The following is a 24,251-nucleotide window of genomic DNA, read 5'->3' as shown; positions in this document are numbered from 1 at the left end:
TTGTTCATAAGGATAAACATATTACTCTGCTTCCTATGTCTCGTGAACATATTTTGAAAGATGATCTTAATAGAGTTAGTAAAGCAAAATAGGAGCAAACAAGAGTGAAAAGCAAATTGTGGCAAAAGAATTTGAGCAACAACTTAAGCCTAAGAACAAACCATCATCTAGTGTTGCCTCTGAAATTAAATTCAAAAGTGGATATTTACTTGCCACCAAATCTGATATTGATGATCTAGATTTTAACAAATCTGTTTGCTATGCTTTTGTGTGCAGAGAGGCATTATTTTCAATCAAGGACGTGTCTCCCTCTTTGCCTCATGCTGTCACTAACATTTTGCAAGAGTTCGTTGATGTCTTTCCACAAGATGTGCCACCGAGATTACCACCTATTCGAGGGATTGAGCATCAGATTGACTTAATTCCCGGTGCTTTGCTATCCAACCGTGCGCCATATTGTACCAATCTAGAGGAGACAAAGGAGATTATGTGTCAAGTACATGAGTTGCTCGACAAAGGTTATATACGTGAATCCCTTAGTCCTTGTGTTGTTCCTATTATTCTAGTGCCGAAAAGGATGGTACATCGCGTATGTGTGTTGATTGTAGATCCATTAATAATATTACTATTCGATATCATCATCATATTCCTACACTAGATGATATGCTTGATGAATTAACTGGCTCTGCTATATTCTCCAAAGTTGATTTGCGTAGTGGGTACCATCAAATTCATATGAAATTGGGAGATGAATGGAAAACGACATTTAAAACTAAGTTTGGATTATATGAGTGGTTAGTCATGCCTTTTAGGTTAACTAATACACCTAGCACTTTTATGAGATGAATGAACGAAGTTTTACGTGCTTTCACTGGACGATTTGTGATAGTCTATTTTGATGATATATTGATTTATAGTAAATCTTTGAGGAACACATGGATCATTTGTGTGTTGTTTTTATTGTGGTACGTGATGCACGAGTGTTTGGTAACCTTGGGAAGTGCACCTTTTGCACCGACCGAGTACCTTTTCTTCGCTATGCTGTTACTCCACAAGGAATTGAAGTTGATAAACCCAAGATTGAAGCAGTTGAGAGTTGGTCGCAGCCCAAAACGGTCACACAAGCAAGGAGTTTTCAGTTTTCTTGGACTCGCTAGCGTTTTGTGAGAGATTTCAGCACCATTGCTATACCTCTCAATGATCTTGCAAATAAGGATGTGCCTTTTGTTTGGGGTCTTGCACAGGAAGAAGCCTTCATGGTATTGCAAGATAACTTAATGCGTGCTCCTTTACTCCAACTTCTTGATTTTAATAAGACTTCTTATCTTGAATGTGATGCTAGTGGAATTGGATTAGGAGGTGTTTTATTACAAGATGGTAAACCTATTGCATATTTTTCTGAAAAATTGAGTGGGCTTAGTTTGAATTATTCTACTTATGATAAGGAATTATACGCTCTTCTTCGGACATTAGAAACATGGCAACATTATTTATGGCCCAAAGAATTTGTTATACATTCTGATCATGAATCTTAAACACATTAAAAGTCAAACAAAACTAAACCATAGACATGCTAAATGGGTTGAACTTATTGAGACTTTCCCTTATGTCATTAAACACAAGAAGGGTAAAGAAAATGTTATTGTTGATGCACTGTCTCGTCGCTATACTATGCTTTCACAGCTTGACTTTATAATATTTGGTTTGGATACCAGCAAAGAAAAATATGTGCATAATGCTGAACTTAAAGATGTAATGCATAATTGTAAAGAATAAAGAACATGGAACAAGTTCACCATTAATGATGGATTTGTGTTCCGTGCTAACAAGCTATGCATTCCAGCTAGCTCCGTTTGTCTTTTGTTGTTGCAGGAGGCGCATGGAGGAGGTTTAATGGGACAGTTTGGCATGAAGAAGATGGAGGCCGTACTTACTACACATTTTTTTTGTCCAAAGATGAGACGGGTTGTTGAGCGTTTTGTTGCTCGCTGCATTACATCAAAAAGCTAAGTCATGACTCAATCCTCATAGTCTATATATGCTTTTCCGTGTAGTTAGTGTTTCATGAGAGAACATATCTATGGACTTTGTTTTAGGTTTACCTTGAACAAAGAAGGGGAGGGATAGCATATCTGTTGTCGTGGATAGATTTTTAAACATGGCACGCTTTATACCATGCATACAAGCAATGATGTTGCTAGTTGTTGATTTGTTCTATCATGAAATTATTCGCTTGCATGGTGTGCCAAATACAATTGTTTCAGATCGTGATACTTAATTTTAGCCACTTCTGGAGATGTTTATGGTCTAAGTTGCGGACTAAACAGCTTTTTAGTACTACATGTCACCCCCAAACTGATGGACAAACTGGAGCAGTCAATAGAATATTATCTACTATGCTTAGCATTATTTTGAAGAATAACCTAAAAATGTGGGAAGAATGCTTGCCTCATATTGAATTTTCTTATAATCGTTCGCTGCATTCTACTACTAAGATGTGCATTTTGATTGTGTATGGTTACCTCATGCACCCATTGATTTGTTGCATCTTCCATCTTCGGAGAAGGTTAATTCTGATGCTAAACAACATGTTGAATTGATCTTGAAAATGCATGAGTTAACTAAGGAAAACATTGAGCGCATGAATGCTAAATACGAACTTGCTTATTTGTTTACATTTATGCAAAGATAGGTTTCCTGATTTGCGCAAATCTAAGCTAATGCCACGTGTTGATGGTCATTTTAAGGTGTTAGAGAAAATAAATGATAATGCATATAAACTTGAGCTGTTTGTAGATTTTGGGTTAGTCCCACTTTTTAACATTGCATATTTGAAGCCTTATATGGGTGCGGAATATGAGCTTCCGTCGAAGACGACTTCAATTTAAGAAGGGGAGGATGATGAGGACATCACTATTACAATTACACCCACAACCCCTGCTGCTACACATATTGGATCAATTACAAGAGCTTGCGCAAGCGCACGCCAATTACATTACCAGATACTCTTGTTTCTTGGTAACGATTCTAGTGTTCATGAGAATATGATGTTGCCTAAATTGAATGCATTTGTTTTGCTTACAAATGAACGGCCCAGCATGGACAAGAAGGATGAACATTGGAGCATGATCAAGCATGGAGCTGATGGCGCACGCAAGGGGAACAAGAACGAAGTTTCTGGTGGAGTTTTTAGCACTTTGAAGCCACCATGATGACAAACAAGGACATGGACGAAATATACAAGATGACATTTCATAAATTTTGTCCATAGCTTAATATAGGTGTTGCGCCACCTTATTTTTGGGCTAGGCCCATGTAATTTTGAAATACACTTAATAGATTGTTTTTAGAGTCCGTATTAATAGGGGAAACGACTTAGGACGTAATTTAGTCCCACATTGCAAGGTTCGACGAAATTCCCCTCTGTCACCCTGGAAATACAGCCGTTAGGACGTCGTTTTAGACTTGGGTTTTGTTTAGATTAAAGTTGGCCAGAGTTGTAACTCGCGTCATTTGTTTGTGTCCAATGATCAGACCAGGACGTCACAGAACTCCACTTTGATCAATAAAGTTTTCCTCTTAAATTCGCAATAGCCATATTGCAATCTCAGTTTTTTGCTTATTCTTCGTTTGCGTGCAGGAAATAGACCCTCATCGTCAGGTTGATCGTGCTCTGTTATGGTCAATAACCACTCAGAGTTGCTTTAGTGATAGCTAAGGCGCGACGTCTTAGCACGATCGTAGTCGAATCGTCAAACTCGACTTCCCCCAAAAACGATAATTACCATCTCATCGAAAGACCGGACACCTTCATCCCTATGACTGCTGCCAACATCGAGCATACGCACACGTAAACGTCAAGAAAACTTAGAAAACAAACCAAGACAGTAGGTTCGACAAATCAAGTACGGATATCATGTGTCCACTGATCCCATTAACCTTTTTTCCTTTTGGACTCTAATAAATGTCACACGTGTGGCACGAACACATGGTAACTCTGAACTTTATGGCAAGTTTACTGACACGAGGATGGCAATTTTAGTTGTCAAACATGGCAACTTTCTTCTTAGATGGCAAGTTTCAATTTTTTTGGGTCTGCTTTTCTTTTTAGATGGCAACTTTAATTGTAAAAAACGTCAAGGTCAAATTACTTCATGCCATGTGGCACTTATCATTTGGGTTTCTTTTTTATGCAAAATCCATTAACCTTATTTTCTCAGGAAGTGGTCAAATGGGGCAATACCGGTTCTGAACGCGGCTGGTGAGCAGGTACACACTTAAAAGCTTCCGTCCTCCCATGTGAAGAAAACCATGCATGACTGGATGAATAAACTGGAGCACGGCTCAAAAGTAACAGGAATTCAACTACTCTAGCACAGGCCATGTATTTGATGAGTTGCCAGCTGCATGAGCAAGTTGACCACTTCCAATGATATTGCGGTTTTAACCCCCGCCTCAAGATGAGATGGGTACAGCGTGTCAACAAATGAACTTCATGTTACAAGCACCAGGGGATCAACCCTTTTCTCCGTTCTAGCCTAGATTGCTACTAAACTAGCACCAAAACAACTTCTATGTCGAATGGGTGGCAAGTTGTGGTCTTTTCTATATCATACACAATGGTCAACCTTGTTTAACGCTCTCAGATGTCAAGGTGATCTAGGTTGACCATGCTTGCGGCCTTCTGGATTAGTTCCTTCCTGTATTCAACCTGGAATAGAATGGTATGGCGTCAAAGTGAAACGTTATGTAAACTCGCAAGCAGAAGAGTACTCGGAATATTCACCGGTTGCTTACCCGAGCACCCATAAGAGACGAGAACACAACATTGGCCTCTGCAGCATCTTCAACCGTTAGCTGCTTCAACAGCCTCCTTTCAGGATCCATTGTCGTTTCCCACAATTGTAAGGGCATCATCTCGCCCAAACCTATTTTAGCAACCAGGATAAAAGGACATGGTAAATATCTGCCATCAAAATAACAGAAACACATGCCATAAAAAAATGCGCATGCATGTCATACAAGCATGTACGAGAATATTGTTCACCATAGTTCATAGTCGATCATTATTCCCTTGGATATTCATAGTTGGGTCTTTAGTTGGATGGGTTGAAACACTGTACCTTTGAACCTCTGGGTATTATAAGAAGCATTTGTAGGGAAGGTGTTGACTAGCTCTTTAAGATCAGCCTCATCATAGCAGTAGTGCACTTGTTTCCCACGCTCAACCTAACACAAAAACATAAATATCAAGTACAAACTTAAGATCAACTATTTATTCCAAATTTCAAGTGCTGGGGTCATGATCGAACCTTGTAAAGAGGAGGCACACCAACATAGATGCAACCTTCATCGAAAAGTGCTCTCTACAAACACAGTATGAGAAAGCAAAGCTTTAGTGATCATGTTTCAATTTGCAATCATATGCCATCATAATATATGGTACTGGACAGCTGCGCTTAAAGCGAATACCATTTGGTAGTTCAACTATAACGAGCATGTAAATAGGTGCTTTGCTTACAAGCACGTCATCCAGATAGACCTCGAGCAAGTGCAATTGATCATATACAAACCAGAACCCGGCCAGCCCAACCCAACCCAACCCAACCATACCACTTCCAGATCAATTAGGGGGGTTTGGAGCTTACTGTTGGTGGGAGGAGGAACCTAGTGGATAAGTGTGCTCTCCCCTATCCTTATGGCAGAATTAAAACACTCCTGGCCCCATTGTCACCTAAATCTTAGCTCCCAACAAACCAGTCCATAGTGACAGACCGCCTGTGCAATTTTTGTCCTTTGGGGATTTTCTTCAGTGGACAAGAGTCTAATGGATCTTTAGGTTGAGAAGCAACAGTATACTTCCCATCAGTGCAACCATCAGGGTTGAGTGTTCCAAAATTTATATCAACCGGATTTCAGACCCAAATACACAACCCATATTTCTTCCCCATTTCTCAATTATATTGAGCCCAGCTCCAGGCCTAGTTGTGCAAGAGTTGAAAGTGAAAGTGGAAACACAAGTGGTAACCTATGATCCATACTTGAATAAAGTATAGACATGCATGTGTATTCAGTGAAGAAGTGTGTTCCCGTGCTACGTGAGGCTCTCATGTGCCTCCACGGAAGTACCTGCTTCAATACCTCTAACAGTTAGCATATGATTCAAGATAACTAAGAGCAGAAGTACCTGATATCTGAAGAAGAAAGTGAGGAGAAGAGTCCGGATATGTGCACCATCTACATCAGCATCTGTCAATATAACTATCTTATGATACCGAAGAGCTTCCTTCTTAAAATCCTCACCCTGAAAGAAGTAACACCAATAGATGTATAGTGCATAACATTTGGTAGTTCAACTATAACGAGCAACAGTAACAGAAGTTTAGAACAAAACAACATGAACCTTCACTCCTAATCCAAGACCAAGAATAAGATTTTGGATCTCTTCATTTTTGTACATGGCTGCTTCATCCCTCCTCTCAATGTTGAGAATTTTGCCCCTCAGAGGCAAAATAGCCTGCATCCATGATTGAAGGCATGCTTAGATCTGAGTGGATGCCAGAAATATTATATGTACGCTGCAAACAAACTTGGTACAGAAAACCATATTATGAACTTCCATCTCGCATTTCATAGTTAGGGCACTATCTACCTACACTAGCAGTGTAAGTAAGAATTAGTCAAGTAAAACTTTTTCCTGTAAAAAGGAAAACGAGACACTGTATACCTATAATTATTTATTAGTCCTAATTTCACCCAGAATATTGCGTTGTTTTGGAGACAGCTGTCATTATATGTTAGTATCACCAGATTGAAAAGGAAAGACTATACCTGAAATTTCCTATCCCGGCCTTGCTTTGCACTACCCCCAGCCGAATCACCTTCAACTATGAAGATTTCTGAATTCACGTGGGAATAGCAAAAGTCAAAGCCTCAACATAAGATAGTAAATATAGTAATTTATAACAAAAGCATATAACTGGAACTGTTAGAATTGAGAAACTTCCTGTCAAAAGAAGAATGTGAACAGATGTATGACAGTCAATTGATTATGCTAATCTGCACCTAGATGCATTGCATAAGAAGATGATGCAAGATTTTCCCAGCACAACTGGCAACTCACCAGATTCTGCAGGGTTAGAAGATGCACAGTCAGCAAGTTTCCCAGGAAGTGAAGAAGATTTCAAGACACTCTTTGTCCTCACTAACTCTCTAGCCCGCTTGGCTGCCAATGCAGCCTGCAACAGAAAAATATGTCATGCACTGCACTAGAACGGAAAAATGAGTTCTTGGGAAGGAGTTTTTGCTACAATAATTTATAGCAATACCTTGAGAGCATTAAGGGACTTGGACAGAATTGAATCTAAAACATCTGGATGTAACTCCAAGTATTCAGTTAGATTTTCTTGAACAGATTGTTCAACTATTCTTCGCACTTCTGGATTTCCCAGCCTGGTCTGTAAAAAGAAAAGAAAAAAGAAAAATTGAGCAATCGTTAGGGGAAAAAAGTGTATGGTGTTAAGGAGTATTAGTATTGGTCTAGGAGTCCTTATTAGTCTATGTTTAGTTTCCTTACACCTCAAGTCATGTGTAATATATATATGGCCCTTGGGCCTTCAATAAAGATAAGTTGTTTTCCTAACATGGTATCAGAGCCAAGAGGTCTTGAGTTCAAGACCCTGCCGATGCAGTATTAAAAATAAAAAGATTCTGCGGCCTACATCGATCCCACGTCCAAGGCCTAAATTAGCCTAGACGTGAAGGGGAGTGTTGAAATATATTGCCCGCCTCCCTCCATCAGTTCGGACTTTTGGATGAGTTGGCTGGTGCATGAATTCAATATGGCATCAGCAGTGTCCCTGACTGAGCAGGATATTGTGCGACCTAAGCGTCTACTTGCAGCTTCGGGTTCTTCTTCACCAGGTTCTGCCGGTCTTGTTGTTGACTCTTCTAGCTCAGAGAGACCACCCTCTTCAGTCAGGAGCACAACACGGGAGCTCGGCTTGGCCCTCTTCACAGTCAGGAGCACAACACGGGAGCTCTGCTTGGTCTTGGCCCTCGGCACCATGATTTTTTCTTTCGCTACCATCGTATCTAGTTCATGTGTTTTGTTAGCTTCCTAGTTTTCTATAATTTCCGCTGCGTCCACCAAATCCGTTGATATTTTGTGTTTTCTCATGTCATGTGAGTCCACCATACCTATGTCCGTCAGCCTTTTTCTGCTCATTGTCCTCTGTATAGGATTTATGTGGCCTCTCTTTACATTGTTGATCTAAGCCCATTCTCTTGCCGCCGAGCTTCTTTCGCCGTCGGTTTTCATGGGCCATGATTCTTTAAGCAATGCTTCATTCTTTTGATGTGCCATCTTCTTTCGACAATCCATCTTCTCTTGATACTTCTATTGTATCTTCTATCGATGCGGTGTCTTTCTCTGATGTGCCATCTCTTCGTTATCCCCTTTGGCGACTCGACAAGTTTGAAGACTCTTCATGCTACGACGACACTCTCAAGACGCGGATTTGGATTATCATTTTTTTAGCATTACACTTCTTCAAATGCAATGCTACTGCATACGCTTTGTATTTGAGGGGGGGTGTTAAGGAGTATTAGTATTGGTCTAGGAGTCCTTATTAGTCTATGTTTAGTTTCCTTACACCTCAAGTCATGTGTAATATATATATGCCCCTTGGGCCTTCAATAAAGATAAGTTGTTTTCCTAACATATGGCATTAATCTTCTAGCACATCTCCACCACTATTAAAAGCAAGAGTTGAGCTGAGTTGGATTCATATAACATCAACCAGTCAGACCTATGGTTGGCTTCCTCCTACAGTTATCCAATGTTGTATCACCAATTACTAATCCATCTTACTCGTAGCCCTTAATCACCTATTACTAATGCATGAGATTAGGCCAATGATGTGCAGCCGAACAACACTCGAGCCATGCCCTGCAGCCTCCCTTGTTCCACTACGTTAGACAGCGCATCATAGATGTACCTCTAGTGATGTGATTCCACAACGGGTTCACATTTAAGAATCTTATAATGTATAAAAGAATATTTAAAAAGAACAGCTTATTTTAGCTTCTCTCCATCCATTTGGAGAAAACACAGTTTATGATCTCCATGAAGTACAGCTGTACAAGTTCCTACCTCCAGAAAAAAAAATGGTGTGTGTGTGTGTGTGTTTGGTGGGGGGGGGGGGGGGGGGGGGTGCTGCTGACTGAAAGGCATAGCACATTGGTATCTGAACTTGGTGTTGATGTTAATTTGATATCAGGTATATGCTTATCTCATATAGTATGAGCTCTCTTTCAAAAAAGAAAATGTTATTCCAAAAATTTCATATATGCGTATTCGGAATATGATTTCAGGATACGAAACTATGAAATCTACTGGATACTACTTCAGTTTCGAAACACATAAGAAATAAATTTGTTAAATATTTGAATTCTTAAGGAGATACTTTTGGAAATAAAAAAATCCATATATGTTTTCCAAAATATAAAAAGACCCAAAGGGGCAGATCCAACTAATCTCAGCCATCAAAACATGTCAATCCAACGATCTAGATTGCTCCGATGGCGAGTGCCCAACATGTTTAGCATGCAGTTAATATCATACCAAATATCAATATCAGTGCCAATCACATAATTAACATGCAATTGATATCCTACCTACTATCATCGTTCAATTAATATTCTACCAAATATCAACCATCAACGGGCAATTAATGTTCTACCAAATTTCAACGTGCATTGCACGTACACCTTTACTAGTGTGTTCCAAAATTGTCAAAAATCAACAACAAATCTAATGGTATTTCCAAAATCCATATAACTGAACCATGTGTTCCTTTAAATCATAACTGAATCATGAGTTTGTTGCCTGTGTTAAAATATGCATGGAAGGAGGTGCTTTGTTGATGATCCTTATTTTGGTTCAGATTGCTGAAACCATATTCTGGTTTAGACTCATATTTTGTTGCTTTATTGATTAGCAAAAGATTGATTTGAGCCCCTAACCCTGTAAGACTGTAATTGTTCAGTTGTAACATCAAAACGAGTGACAAAGTTGATTTGATCCCCTCTACAAGTTAAATAACCTATTGTCTATTGAATGTTTGGTGTGTCTCAGTGATTGATTAGTTAAAGAACCTACTACTATATACAGCTAACTTCATTTGTTAAAAAATTATGGTGCAATAACTACTAAATGAATGAATGCAGTTAAAAATTGGTTGGTTAGCACATTATTGTTACAATTTCAATCAATATGTTTTGCAGATTTGCCAATACGGACAAACAACGGTTAGTCCCCTAGAAGGAATTTGGCAATGCCTTTGCGGTTCAGGCAGTGGTGGTTGCAGAATATTCAAAATGTGTTGTAGAGGTAGAATGGCATGCTAGCACTTCTACTTATTTTTGTATGCACTCAGTTTTTCCAAAAAGTTATACCAGTTAAGCATGATTTGCAAATATGCATGCAATGTCAACTTGCCCACAGCTATCATTCATGTTAGCTTTGGAACCTATTAATTTTTGAGCAAATGACTTTACTTGCCCTATCATGTTCCGTACTGAAATTTTCAGGGGACACCTGGCTACATTTCACATGAAATACATAAAATAGTCATTACTCACTTTTAGCCAGTTCCTTATTTTGGCTATTCAGCTCAAATTTGAACTAATTGCTCTGGTTTCTTTTTTGTCCCTTTTAGGCTTTAATCTTGCAACAATTGAGGTTCTAAGATGAACTCGCATTGGAAGACCTAAAGGAAATCAATCTCCATTCTATCCAACCAGGGGACCTCTTCAGCCACTAGGTTATGACCTCTAGGTAGGTTGGTGATGGTTGTTTATGCAAAAATTCCCAAATAGTAGTTTTTGTCATTAAGAATTTTTGTACAACTGTATCTAGACAAGCCATTTATTTTAGATCGACATACATATCATTCAACTGTGGTAAAATGTGTTGGCAAGGTAATTCACCTGTGGTAAAATGTGTTAGCAAGGCCACGAGCTCTGCTTCATCATAACATAATTGAAAAACTAAGTATGTTTGAGGATGACTAATTCCTGAGGAAGATATATTTTTAACCTGATCCTTGGTTTCCTGCAGCAAGGACATCTTGAATAACCGATTGTTTGTAGCATCTTGACCGGAATTTCGGGGCGGTATATGAGATCGGAATAGGGGTACCAGGTTTTCCCTGATATTTTACTGATTTAGACATGATGTGTGATCCTCTTATTATAGGATGATGATATCTAAGTGCATGCAAACTACAAGACATGTCTGGAAAAATTCTTGTGCACAGTACAATGTCAGTCAAAGGCCTCACGTTGAAAGACATCACTAAAGGCATAGTTATCATCAATGTAAAGAAACACTATCTTTGTACATATAATGTTACAATGGTAGCACCGGATATATGGGTCTGTTCAACCAAAACTGACCATACCACAATATTGGCTAGCCCTTAAGAGTTGGCGGCTGTTTGGATACATGCCAAATGTTTGGCTCGCCCGACCTGCCAAAGGTGCGCCCGTTTGCTCTGTGCCAAAACATGGGCGTCGTGCTGAAGGCGTAGAAAACCTTCGCCAAAAAATATCCTCTGGCTCACATGCTCTTTACCCAGTGAGACCCACCACATCACTTCCCTTTCCCCATCCTCTCACACGCAAACAATTGGTCAGCTACCCCTCAAGCTCCTGTGGCATCCTACTTGATTTTTTTGTTTTGACGTGAACATCCTACTTGAATAATAGCACATGGATCTCCAGCTTCTATCTTGCTCTCAAATTAAATTGGTGTGCATGGTGATATGTGGGCATAATACTACTTTTGTCTTGGCACTTTGCGGTCAATTAAGTTTGTACATAAATCTTGTAACTGAATGGAAACTAAAACAAATACTATAAGACCCAGGTTGCAGGTTGCAAACCAAACAAAGGCCTATCGCCTATCATTTTACCAACTTTTTGGCAGAAATAGTGGCTTTAATCCAAACAACAGCTTACCAAAATATTGGTCATGCCAAAAATTTGGCTGGGCTAGTTGGGGCTCAAACTAAACAAGCCCTATATGCTGGATCAATTATTCAAAATGTTTTCATTGTGCTTTTGTGATGCAAAGAGAAACGTTGTTGTTCAGGGCCTTGATAAATCATTCAATGGCACTAAACAGATGAGCTAAGATGAAACTCCTTCACGTTATCCCATTAGTTATCTTGTAGTTATTTTTCTTTTCATAGCTTTTTATATGAACAAGAGCACCCATTGTTTTTTGATAAAATTCCACAATGTAAGGTACATTTCTTCTAGTTCCTCATAATTCCCTTTTTAGCCCTCCAGAAAAAAGGAAAGTATCTCTCTCCCGACTGTGTGTATCTCTCCTTGTAGCAAAAGAAGGAAAGTATCTCTCTCTTGATTGCATGTATCTCTCACTTTCCTGGACTAACTGATTTACTTGCCACTAACCAACAAATTTTCTAAGGTAATTTCGTAGCAAGTCCTAACTTCTTTATAATTATGCCTTGGTCACCGTGCCAAAAATAATACACCTTACATAAAGGAATGGAGGGAGTATCACCTTAGTGTACAGTTTTTGTTTATGGTTTTTTTACATCAACAGTTTTCTCAGTCCAAAGAAAGACACAAACAACACATATGAGTGTAGATGTAAAAATAGATTTTCCTGTTCAATGTCAAGACGTGCATTGCACATACACGGTAACTAGTTTCTCAAGTTACCTTTGTCTGCCCTTCAAACTCTGGATTAGGGACCTTCACTGAAATAATGCATGTCATGCCTTCTCTTACATGCTCCCCACTCAAGCTAATATCTTTATCCTGCAAAAACCATCATTTGTTTAGAAAAAGGCCTCAACAAATTACAGATCCAGCTTATTGAAATATTCCTTCAATGGAACAAATAAGTAAGCATCCAAAGTGCAGACTGAGAAAATATATACTCCCTCCTTTCCGATTTATAGGGCTCAATTTCAAAATCTCTTCAGCCAAGGACACTCGTTTTTCTCAAAAGGTTATGTTTATCGGAAAGGAGTATATACTAATAAACAGCTGTTACTACAGTCCTTATCAAACAAACTTTAACAGAACGGTTTGAAGTCAGAAGGCTAGAGTTGCGAATACTCCAGGACATAAGGTAGCATTTATCAGGGAAGAACTAAAATATACAGTATGTGCTATCAGTTATAACCTTCATAATCTTCGACTTCTTTGCAAAGCTATTAATTGTTCTTGTCAGGGAAGTTTTCAGCCCCTCAATATGAGTACCACCATCAACAGTACGGATACTGTTGGCATATCCTAGCACTGTATCAGAGTAGGAATCAGAGCACCTGTAAATCATGACAATCAATTGTTTCAGAAAGGCATACAATTCTTCTCTAGAAACAGAGCATATGAAATGTGACAAAAGCTTCGAAATTGACCATGAAACGTTGTGTTATAAAATCCAAATAGCTTTTGCTACGTGCCAGGAATAATGCTATATAGCCTATAAGGGAAGGAAAGCGAAACCCCTACAGCTGTTATTTCCAAATGGTCAGCATCATTTCTTTCCTTTGGCTAAAGGTCAGAGTTGGTGCTGCACAGTGCACACTAATTGATTGCATCAGTGAAGAACATCACAGGTAAATATTTACCTTACTAGTACACCCAAAAGCTCAAGCTAATTGTGAAAGACAATATACCATAACTCCAGCACTAGCTCTCGGGTCTTGTTCTGTCAATCCCACGGGACTGTTGTCGAAGCCACAGAAAGGCTAAGGGCATGTTGGGTTGATAGCCAAAACTTTGCCAGACTTTTCTTGCTAAATCATGGCATTCTTCAAAAGGTTGATCACCACAGCTTTGGCAAGTTTGGAAAAGATATGAGCCTATGACACTAAGGACAGGCTGCTGAAAAAGCATGGTGTGCCACAGCTGCGGCAAAATGAAACAAGCAGCTGCCACACCTAAGGCAATGTGTACCTATGAACTAAACATGCCCTAAGCATGCGAAACTTTTTTGACTAGCTTCCATAACTTGTGGGCCAAAAAAATGGAACCACAAGTGAGGCAACCTTAGCAAAAAAAAGAGTCTGACAAATGTGGCCAATTAGATGTGTGACTAGCAATAGTTGTGGTAGTGAACCAAACACCAGGTCTAGCCTGCCTAACTTTCTTAGGCAAGTTGTGATGAACTTTGGCCTCCAAGCAAATACCCCGTAGATCAAAAGAGGTATGAAAACTTGCATTTTTTTTTAATTGTGATAACCAGGTCTCAAACTTCAGAGATCGTGACTCTGATACCTTATTGAGTTGCAGGGACCAACCAGTTCACCTAAAGCTCAGATTGATGGGGAAAGGTAGGCACATGTTCATACTCATCAGTCTCGAATATTCTCGAATATATACATGATGACTACAACGATATTGATTAATATACAGAGCCAGTGAGCTACACATCGCCCCTCCAACAAAGAAAGGTTTACAATCTTTCATCTATAATCCTAAATGGCTTAATCAAGATTGTAGATCACAGCATGTGAACCATCATGCCAAGAGGAGGAAAAACTATCACGGTTATAGCAGGCTATCAGGCAAGCTATACATTGCGGTAGACTAAAATATTCTTCAGTGTTTGAAATATGATGTATACGTATGTACTGAACCATACTAAAACTGTATGTGTTGATCACTGTGATCATACAATTAGGAAATAACGTACAGGAAGAATTCATCTTCATCACTGCATAAATACAAGGGAAGAATTTGGGGTCCATTTCATTAATATTTCTTATCTACAAGATCAAACTGATTCACTTTAAGAATACAAATATGGTAAAGAAAATAGTTGAAAGACAATCGGTAGTTAGGAATTCAAATGGAATTGGCATGTGCAGCATAGTTGTAGGGTTTAATAAAATTTGACGAACTCGACAAAGTTTATAAATCAATGCACCAGTCTAGCAGGGGAAATTAGAAATATGAACTTGCAAGGTAACAGGAAGTTGAAAACATCATACTTTAAGCACATCTGATGGGTTATGAAAGACAAGTTTGAATAATTGTAATTAACACAGTCAAATATAAATCCAAAAATGATACTGATGTAATCCAGATTTTGGTGGCAAATTTCAGGAAGATACGTCATTCAGTTTAGAACCTCTAATAGTATAGAACACAGTATCAGAAACTTAGAAATAAGAATCACGTATATAAACTAGAAAAGAGAACAAAATATCAGTATCTTCAATCAGATAAACCACAATTATTTGCTAGACAGAACATGGAATATATAAGCAAGTTCAGTGCCTAACACAGTGGTGGTTTTTAACTTTCCACGTTACTTTTCCTTTCTTAGCAAAATTCAAGCCGAGGAAATATACTTTACCATTGCAGGGAGACATCAACAATTATTCCATCCAATTCCTTTCTGAATGCTATTGGGTCGTGGAGGGGCTTCTGGGAAAAGAAGCATACACAAAGTAATGGTGTTAAGGTCATTATAGATATATCAATATAATTTGCAGCTTGTTATATGCAGTAGAGTTGGCCTCCAATCTGATGGCTTAGTATGACCAACGTGCACTCTACTGGCCTTACTGTGGGTGGGATCAGGTGATGCCAGTCTCTTCAGAGGATTATCAAAGAAAAGTGTGATAGGAGAAACTAACCACGAAAAATGTAGACCTTATTTTCTAAAACTCCAGTAAGAGAAGGCACAGATCAGTTCAGTCTATGCACAACTGGTCTAATTCAACCCATTACAGTTCTTTCACAAACTATAGACAAGGTTTTTTTAAGCGCTAGGCGCTGAGCGAGGGTTGTGCTTCCGCTTAGTGCAACGACAGCTTAAACCGCGTTTAGGCGCGCTTAAGCGTTCTGTACGGACGTCGTACGGGCAGGAACAGGGGCACCCAAAAAACAATTTTCAGAGCATGTAAAGCATGTATGTTAAGCCTAAAATCGCAAACATGTTGGGAAGGAGAGACGAGGAGCTAGAGGTCAGGGAAGGGGAAGAAAGCTGACAGCTGCGAGGTCGGGGAAGAGAAGCCACCAGGCTCCAGCCTAGAAGAGGAGGAGCCCGGTATCGGGGAAGAGGGGGAAGGACTGGCAGCGAGTCAGGGAAGGGGAGCTTGAGATCCAGCGGCTTTAGGTCAGGTTAGAAGATGGGTGGTGAGGTCAGGGAAGAAAGCCCCACATCTGGTAGCGCAAGGTCGCCCTGCTCTCCTCTGTTTCTCACCTTGCTCTCCTGTGTCTAACCCTAGGCGTCTGAGCGCTTTTTTCAACGCTTACCCCAAAAGCGAAGCGGTAGGCCTCCGCCCAGCGTAGGCGTACGCTCAATTTTTCACTGTCTATAGCATAGTTTCTAAATTAGCAACAGGACAGGCGCAAGCTGGGCAACATAATGTTGGATGGGACAAGGAGTAGAGTTAATAAATGGCTGTCAGAATCAGTGTTATGTAAAGCAGGTTAGTAGGTTCACGTATTGCTTTTTTAGTTAACTGTTAATAGCAAGAGAAAGGAATAAATCTGGCCCTTATTTTTCATGAGTCACTCAGGAAGATTAAATAGGCCAACTGCAAACTGTAGGCAGTAATGGCTAGAGTACATGAAATAGCATATATGCATGACTTTGTATATCTGGAAACCTTAGCCAAATTGAGTCAGCATGAAACATATAGCTCTAGATGCTGTAGGAGACAAACCTTGTCATTATTCAACCAGGCAACATATTCAACCAGGCCACCAGCATAACAGTATTCATTGTGTTGAACCTGTGCATCCTGTTCTTCCTTTGTCAGTGTTATTGTCAGCTGGCATTGAGGGAAGTACAGAACATGAGAAATCAACCAAAGGTCTACCTTTAAGCATAACAATTATCACACGAAAGTTGTGCATGCAAAGCAAAAATTTTATAAAAAAAGGGCATAAATAATGACATACGAAACCAAGCTACCCAATTGAAATTTGAAAAGGACACATAAGGATTTAACTGAAAATCAACCAATGATACAAGTAAAACGAACAGAAATTTGAATGCACTTTAATGCATGTAAGATATGTTGAGAGAATTGTAAACATAATATGCACCGAGGTGTGCAAAAGGCATTTGGTTTGAGCAGTTGGTCAATATTTAACTCAAAATTCCCATTGGTCTTTCATTTTTTTTCTTTCTGTTGCTTGGGGTATCACCAGCAGTAGTGGAACAGCTCCATTGATATCCACAATTAGCTGATGTTGTCTTCACAAAGTATATCATCATGTCTCCAACAAATGATTTTATGAGGCAGAATGCTACCTTAGCAGTTAGCACAGAAGGCCAATACTCCCTCCGTCCCAAAATGTATCATAGCGTCAAAAATGATCTTACATTTTGGGACGGAGGGAGTAATATATAGTACAAGTGTCTTGACTGAATAAAAACAGGAAGTGAATCATATTCTTATTAATGAATAAAATATCAATAGAAGCTTCTTTCTAATCTTGCTAACACACTAACTTACTCCAATAATCTGATAACCAAGGTATGTTAGCCTGACAGAGCAATCATTATTCAATAATCAGTCAGGTAACAAACAAGCGAAGGAAATAATCATAATCATGTGCGATCTCTGGAACTAACAACCAACTACAGAACAGATCATGTTTCTAGTTGAAGGACTATCATACCTCAGGATTTAAAAATGCAAGTTCCCGGATCCGACTAGAGATCGTGCTGAAGTCAAACTCAATTGTGGTTGTAAATACTACATCAAAAAAAAAACTGAGCATTCCGGCAACACAACATGTCATAACTAGTAATGCTTAGATCAGAAAACTTTTCCGCAAAAATAGATGCATACTTTCTTTGTCAGGCCAAAATCTGATACATGAACCTTGACGACTTGATTCATCAGGCAGTGTGGTACTACTTAGCGTTGTAAGTGGTTTTCCACGAGAATAGTGTTGTCGATATTCCTTCCCATCACGGCAAACTGTAACTTCTAGTGCCTGACATAGTAATATCGCGAAAATGACAATTAATTGCACATCAATTGCAGAAATATGTACGAGTAGTATATCCAAAACACGTTATCACTGTGATAGAGATTTCTATGGTCATGGCTCAGGCTCTCATCCTATTCTTAAACTGAAATATAGGTAGTTCATACTACTATTCTAATTTTATTTCATGGTGATCAAGCAACTGTGTTACTATGTATGTACACCGCTCCTTTCCACAAACAAGCTAATTAATGACCAATAACAACAACAACAACAAAGCCTTTCAGTCCCAAATAAGTTGGGGTAGGCTAGAGTTGAAACCCAAAAGAAATCAAAACCAAGTCATGGTTCTGGCACGTGGACAGTTAACTTCCATGCACCCCTGTCCATGGTCAAATCTTTAGTGATATTCCGGTACTTCAGATCTCTCTTTACAGACTGCTACCATGTCAAGTTTGGTCTACCCCGACCTCTCTTGACATTATCAGCACGCCTTAACCGTCCGCTATGCACTTGCGTTTCTGGAGAAAGAGTCATTGTCCGGTCACAGCAGGTCAACATCCAGATACATTGACACAAATCTGGAAAGATGTGGCGGCAATCTAATTCGATAAAGAAGGGCTTGAGGGGGAGAGTTGACACTGCAAGGGCAGGGTAGTGGAGCTTAAACGGCGACAAGGTGAAAGCTGCACCGCCCAGTTGCTGCCGCCACAAGCACAATTGTTAGTATTTCTTGGTGCAGCGCACATCAACCCCTCGTCTTCCACGTGTGTCGTCGCCAAACGTCACATGGTTGCTGACCCCTCCCTAGACCAACAAGTTCACCATGTTGGTGATGTTTTTCGACTAGAACCATACATGGTATGGCATGGCGGCTGTGCATTTATTCACCCCTCTGACTGCACTGTGCATCAAACTGCCACTTCTCTCCTATTCCAACATGCATCATCATTAAGAATGGAGCTTGCTCGTCCTGGACAGATTTATTGGCATATATACTAATGTACCAAGCAAATACAAGCATCATTGCCCTAAAAGAGTTCATTTTGCATGGTGAACGCATGTGCTCAGAAAAAAACTCATTAAGGTTTATTTTCCTGGGAGTGATTCCACCCTACCCCCCTAAAGGAGATCTCTAAAGAGCATATCTGTGAAATTTACTGATTGTGTTTTGTCTGGACTCTGGGGGTAGAATCATTATTAGACTTGGTCCACGGAATGATAGTATTCATAGAGAAGGAATATATGAAAAAGCATAACAACCACATTTATTATTATAACCCATGGAAGGCTTGAGAGGATTGGTTTGATGTGGATAGAATTTAACTTCACCCAATGAATCGTGATTTTGTGTAGAGAGAATTGCAATTTCCGGAAGATCTACGATTGATACTCTTTCTTTAAAGCATCTATGGTTCATATTCAATAAAGGTGAAAGCAAGAACCTCTGACAACGCATTAACAACTGATAGGCCAACACCATGCAGCCCTCCAGCAACGCTGTAGCTACTCGTTGAGCCTCCAAATTTGCCGCCAGCATGCATTAGCTGCATAATCAAAAGAAAATCTTTACAAGACAGAAGATGGAAGCTGTTGAACATTTAGGCATGTCGTTGACCACCCAAAAGAAAAGTTTAGTCTTGCCTTATGGACAAGCATATGATGCGAATGGCAATAAAAGTGTATTGTAGCATCTCTATGAATACGGGCATGCAAGTATAGTAACAGCACACAAGCCTCCCAGTATGGTAATGACCTAAAAACTAAATGATCGTAGAGGTACCCATAAGTCAGAGTTCTTCATTCCCAGAATATGATCTTAATAAATAAGTAAAATTTACTGGGATTTGGGTCAGGATGGTTGACATTGCAATATACAGCCTTGCCAAACAAATAAAGCTTTAACCATACCGTTAAGACAGTCTCCACGCATGATTTCTTCGTCTGCGGGTGTATATCTGTAGGGATCTGCAGTATATCCAGGATTTAGCAGTAATTTTAACTAAGAAAGGAGAAGATAATTCATAAAGTAATCGGAACAGAAGGTTGCATGTTAGTTACTCAAAAGCTGGTGCTATGTAAATCTCAACTTTCAAGAAGAAAGGAAACACAAAATTTTAAGAAGCAAAATGGTAACAGAGATATTCAATTAGCAGAACTACATCAAATTGGGCATAGATTGCATAACTGTAACTCTGTAAGATAACCCCTTTTTCTAGACTATGAATGTTGAACCGACTGTGTTTAAAGACAAGGGTTATACAGAATATTCAGTCTAGTCCTGTGATCTTGTGTATTACTATTACTTGTGGACGTTCTAACCAGCAGAGCTTTTCGTAACAATACAAAGACACACACAGTGCTACCAAAAAATCAGTGCACTCAACTAGGCAATAAGGCAGGTGTGCAAGTGAAGTATCCCAGTAGGGTGTGACCACCTACGGATCATAGCTACTATAAGCAAACAACTGCTAGGACCTTCTCCATGTGTTAACTAACATCTGTCGGCCATGTAGCAGCAGTGATGGAACGAACTGCTATCGAAGAGAAACAGGCCAATGAGACCCTTCCCACCGTCCTACTTGACTGGTTGATTGTGTTAGATCTATGAATGGTTGTATGTGTTATGGCCTCCATGGACCACAGCTAAAGCACTATTGTTCACATACAGAATAGTGTGTCATATATGCAACATGCATGTGGAAGTTCATCCAAGAGTGCCCAGGAAAAGGTATCGTCAAAGGATAGCAGTGGCACGAAATAATCCAAGCAATGGCAGGAGAATATAGTCCAAGGAAATAGTTAACTGCAATTCAAGGGGAAATCAGACAAGGAACTCATAAGCCACAAACATATTCGCACAGGAAAAGCTAGCCGGTGCAGCAGCATCCAGCAGTAGGAGTAAGATTAAGAGTTGGTAGTCAAGAGGAGTCCTGTTGGGACGAGAAGTCAGTTAGTTGCACTGTTACGAATCCAGGTAAATTAGAGTTTGAATACATTAAAGAGAACAGTGCAAAAGTGTGATTACACAGATGACTTGGCATGCAGCTGTTCTTTTGTTTATTTCATTGATGACTTTGCTTGGTGTGTCAAATATGTACTAACAGCAAAACAAATCTCACGAGTGAATATGATATAAAGGCTTCATTAACATTTGCTAAACTTCTGTTTGATTTGCCAACAAGTAAATTCATAACAGTCACATTATTCACAATATTTGTAAAAGCATTGAGCATTCAGGAAGTCTTCCTTGGATTTAGGAAAACTGCATACCCCACGGCCGTTGTCGGTTACACTAACTGAATTGTCATCATGAAAGACTACATTAATCTCAGTAGCATAGCCTGCTTGAGCTTCATCCACAGCATTATCCAATATTTCATAAACCTAGAATACACCCAAAAAAATGATGATCAGGCAAGAAACGAAGTGGAACACCTAATAACATGCAAAAAGGGAAAGCTTAATCAGTTGAGATTACCAGATGATGCAACCCACGTGGTCCTGTGCTGCCAATGTACATACCAGGCCTTTTGCGAACTCCGTCCAATGCCTCTAAGACCTGCAAATTAGCAATTTGGTATAAATAAATATCAAGCCAACAAAAACAATTCATTCACGCTTCACAAATACTCCCTCCATCCCAAAATAAGTTTCTCAACTTTGTACTAACTTTAGTACAAAGTTATACTAGAGTTGAGACACTTATTTTGGGAAGGAGGGAGTAATAGCTAACAGTGGCACACTGGAGAAACACATAATGAATCTGTGCAGGAATGTATATTGTTATTTTTCTCTTTCTTTCCAACAAAAACGTCAGCAAGCTTTACATCTTATATACTAAAATTGTCATCATGAAGGACTACATTAATCTCAGTAGCAAGCTTTACATCTTATAAACGTCAGTAGCAAGCTTTTCATTAACTAAAAGTTAACCAGATTGATGAACTAACCACATGGTGCAGGGTTCTTAACAGTCCATATACAGTACGTAATAAATGTTTATCTATTCTACAGTGGCTTAGGAAAATTAAATGCCTTGATAATGGCATTTGCTAAATTGTCAGGGGAAGAGTAGGAAGACAGAGCCTGCTTGTAGCAATTAAGACGGGGATATTCTTAATCTCCCCAGCTCAGGTTCATAACTCACAATGTAAGTATGAAATCCACAATTATGCACCAAAACAAGAAAGAGTATAAACCATTGTACATGATGTAAAATTAAATATGCAATTATTATGTTATTCAAGGTAAACACCGTTACGTCAAAACAATACTTGATGCCTTAAGTGGGTTATAGCAACCCCGAAAAAGACCCCCAAAAATGCTCCGCGGCATCACTGTCTCAACTGAATGGGTGCAATGTCACCGCCACCTAACAAATGAGCTGCAATGTAACATTTGTGTGCAAGCCCATGCAATCTGGTGGGAAAAAAACATGATGAAAACGTATGTATAGGATTGCAAAGCTGCTTGGAGCTGATTAACTCTGTTCCTGCCGTTATGTACTCCCCGAATCTCCCGAATAATCCGCACATCGTTTAAAATTTGAGGCAGATATTCCAAACACTTGCACCCGAACTCCAACCTAACCCCTTAGCCACAGAAGCCGTGCAAGAGAATCACCTGGACGTTTGCTGCGGTGTACTCGCCGGCTACCCGCTTCTCCTGCATCGCATCGGATGCCGCCGTGGAGGCCATGAAAGCCCTCACCGCGACCCCATTGCGCCCTGGGACCGCCGCCGCCACAACCCTAGAAGGTAAAAACACGCGCCAAAAAATACAAGCAAATCAGCATCCAGGCCGCTCCAGCGAGAGAAATCTGCCTTGCCAAGAGGCGTAAAGGAAGGATGAAGCGGACATGGAGGCACCTGGGTCTGAAGAGGTGTCGAGCGGAGGGGGAGGGGACCGGGAGCAGACGGGAGGGGGTAGGGGCGCTGGAGAGGAGGCGGCGGAGAAGAAGGCGGAGATGGGGTGGGGGAGGCGACGGCCGGAGGAGGAGGGCCATTGGCGGCGGCGGCGAGCTCGCGTCGCGTCCGCCTAGCTTCTGCTTTGCCTTGGCCTGGGTTGCTGCTTGTGGTGGGGGAAATGGGAGGAGGGGTTGGGGTTTAGACGGCAGTGGATGAGGCGACGCGGAGCTCGAGGAGGGTTTTAGGAAGGGAACGGGGTGGTTTCAGGCGCATGAAAGAGCAGGGAATGCGATGTTCTTCTATTGGGCTGTCTTTCGGCGTCGTCTGGAATGGGTCGGGCCTGGTGGACTTCTAGGGTCAATTATTAGGCTCCCTAAAATTATGCTCCGCTCCATCAAATGAGATACTCTGAAACAAGGATTGATCAGACGGATCGGAAACGGAAAGACAACACACATATGGCGGGACAACTGGCTATCACGGGATGAGATATTGCGACCGTATGGTGCGTCACAGCGAACCCGCCATCCAGAGTGTCAGAACTAATCGATCACACGTCCGCGTCATGAGACCGGGCCAAAGTTGCATGGAGTTTTTTCAATAAAATCAGCATACAGAATGCTAGTGGCCACTAAGCAACGGAGAGAGGCTTGGCTTGAGGGCAACTCCGGCTCTTCAAGTACAAACGCTAAGGAAGGCGCTTGGAAATCTCTATGGAAAACTAGTGTCCCGGCAAAGGTTAGAATGTTTCTCTGGCGACTTTCAAAACATTCCTTGCCAACAAATGATATAAGAGCACACCGACACATGACTGACTCGGCTAGCTGCGGATTGTGTGGAGCACCAGATTCATGGAGGCACTCCTTAGTGGAATGTTCTGCATCAAGATGCGTCTCGGCGTTGAGTGATGACGAGCTTGCACATAAAATGATGATGGTGACGGGGCCTTGTGCCATGCACTGGTTGTTTACATTGAAGGAGACACTCGAACATGACATGTTTCTGCTGCTATCGGTCACATTGTGGGTCATCTGGTATGCTAGGAGGAAAGCAATACATGAAGGGATTTTCCAGAGTCCACAATCTACTCAAGCATTCATACGCAGATTCATCGATGATCTACAGCTAGTAGCAGATCAGCAAAAACCTGTAGCAAATCGGGCAAATATACCTCCTACATCTTCCCGGCCAAGAGCCAAGGCTCCACCACAGGGTTATGCCAAGATCCATGTGGACGCTGCTTTCAGGCATGAGCGAGGTGGAGCTACAGCTGCGGTATACAGGGATGACAGAGGAAATTATCTGGGTAGCTCGGCGTTGGTCGTTTATGGCGTGAGT

The 24,251-nt window shown here is 40.4% G+C and overlaps 1 protein-coding gene across 1 annotated transcript; it reads right to left on the bottom strand.

Annotated features, from left to right (window-relative positions):
- Positions 1–4,300: 4,300 nt before the first annotated feature.
- LOC123078143 (DNA gyrase subunit B, chloroplastic/mitochondrial) lies at positions 4,301–23,170 on the bottom strand. The gene is made up of 21 exons (XM_044500544.1): positions 22,875–23,170; positions 22,630–22,756; positions 21,485–21,565; positions 21,277–21,390; positions 19,915–19,971; positions 19,449–19,550; positions 17,862–18,009; positions 17,689–17,765; positions 16,725–16,832; positions 15,407–15,477; positions 13,226–13,367; positions 12,757–12,855; positions 7,329–7,457; positions 7,124–7,238; positions 6,832–6,899; positions 6,404–6,517; positions 6,188–6,304; positions 5,313–5,366; positions 5,124–5,229; positions 4,798–4,928; positions 4,301–4,711 (listed from the first exon to the last, which is right to left on the bottom strand). Exons 1-21 carry the CDS (start codon positions 23,009–23,011, stop codon positions 4,643–4,645), a joined length of 2,166 nt encoding a protein of 721 aa, XP_044356479.1. The 5' UTR covers positions 23,012–23,170; the 3' UTR covers positions 4,301–4,642.
- Between the last annotated feature and the right edge of the window lie 1,081 nt (positions 23,171–24,251).

The sequence above is a fragment of the Triticum aestivum genome, chromosome 3D (assembly GCF_018294505.1).
Source record: "Triticum aestivum cultivar Chinese Spring chromosome 3D, IWGSC CS RefSeq v2.1, whole genome shotgun sequence".
In the NCBI taxonomy this organism is placed as follows: Eukaryota; Viridiplantae; Streptophyta; class Magnoliopsida; order Poales; family Poaceae; genus Triticum; species Triticum aestivum.
This window is presented reverse-complemented; position numbering and strand designations above follow the sequence as displayed.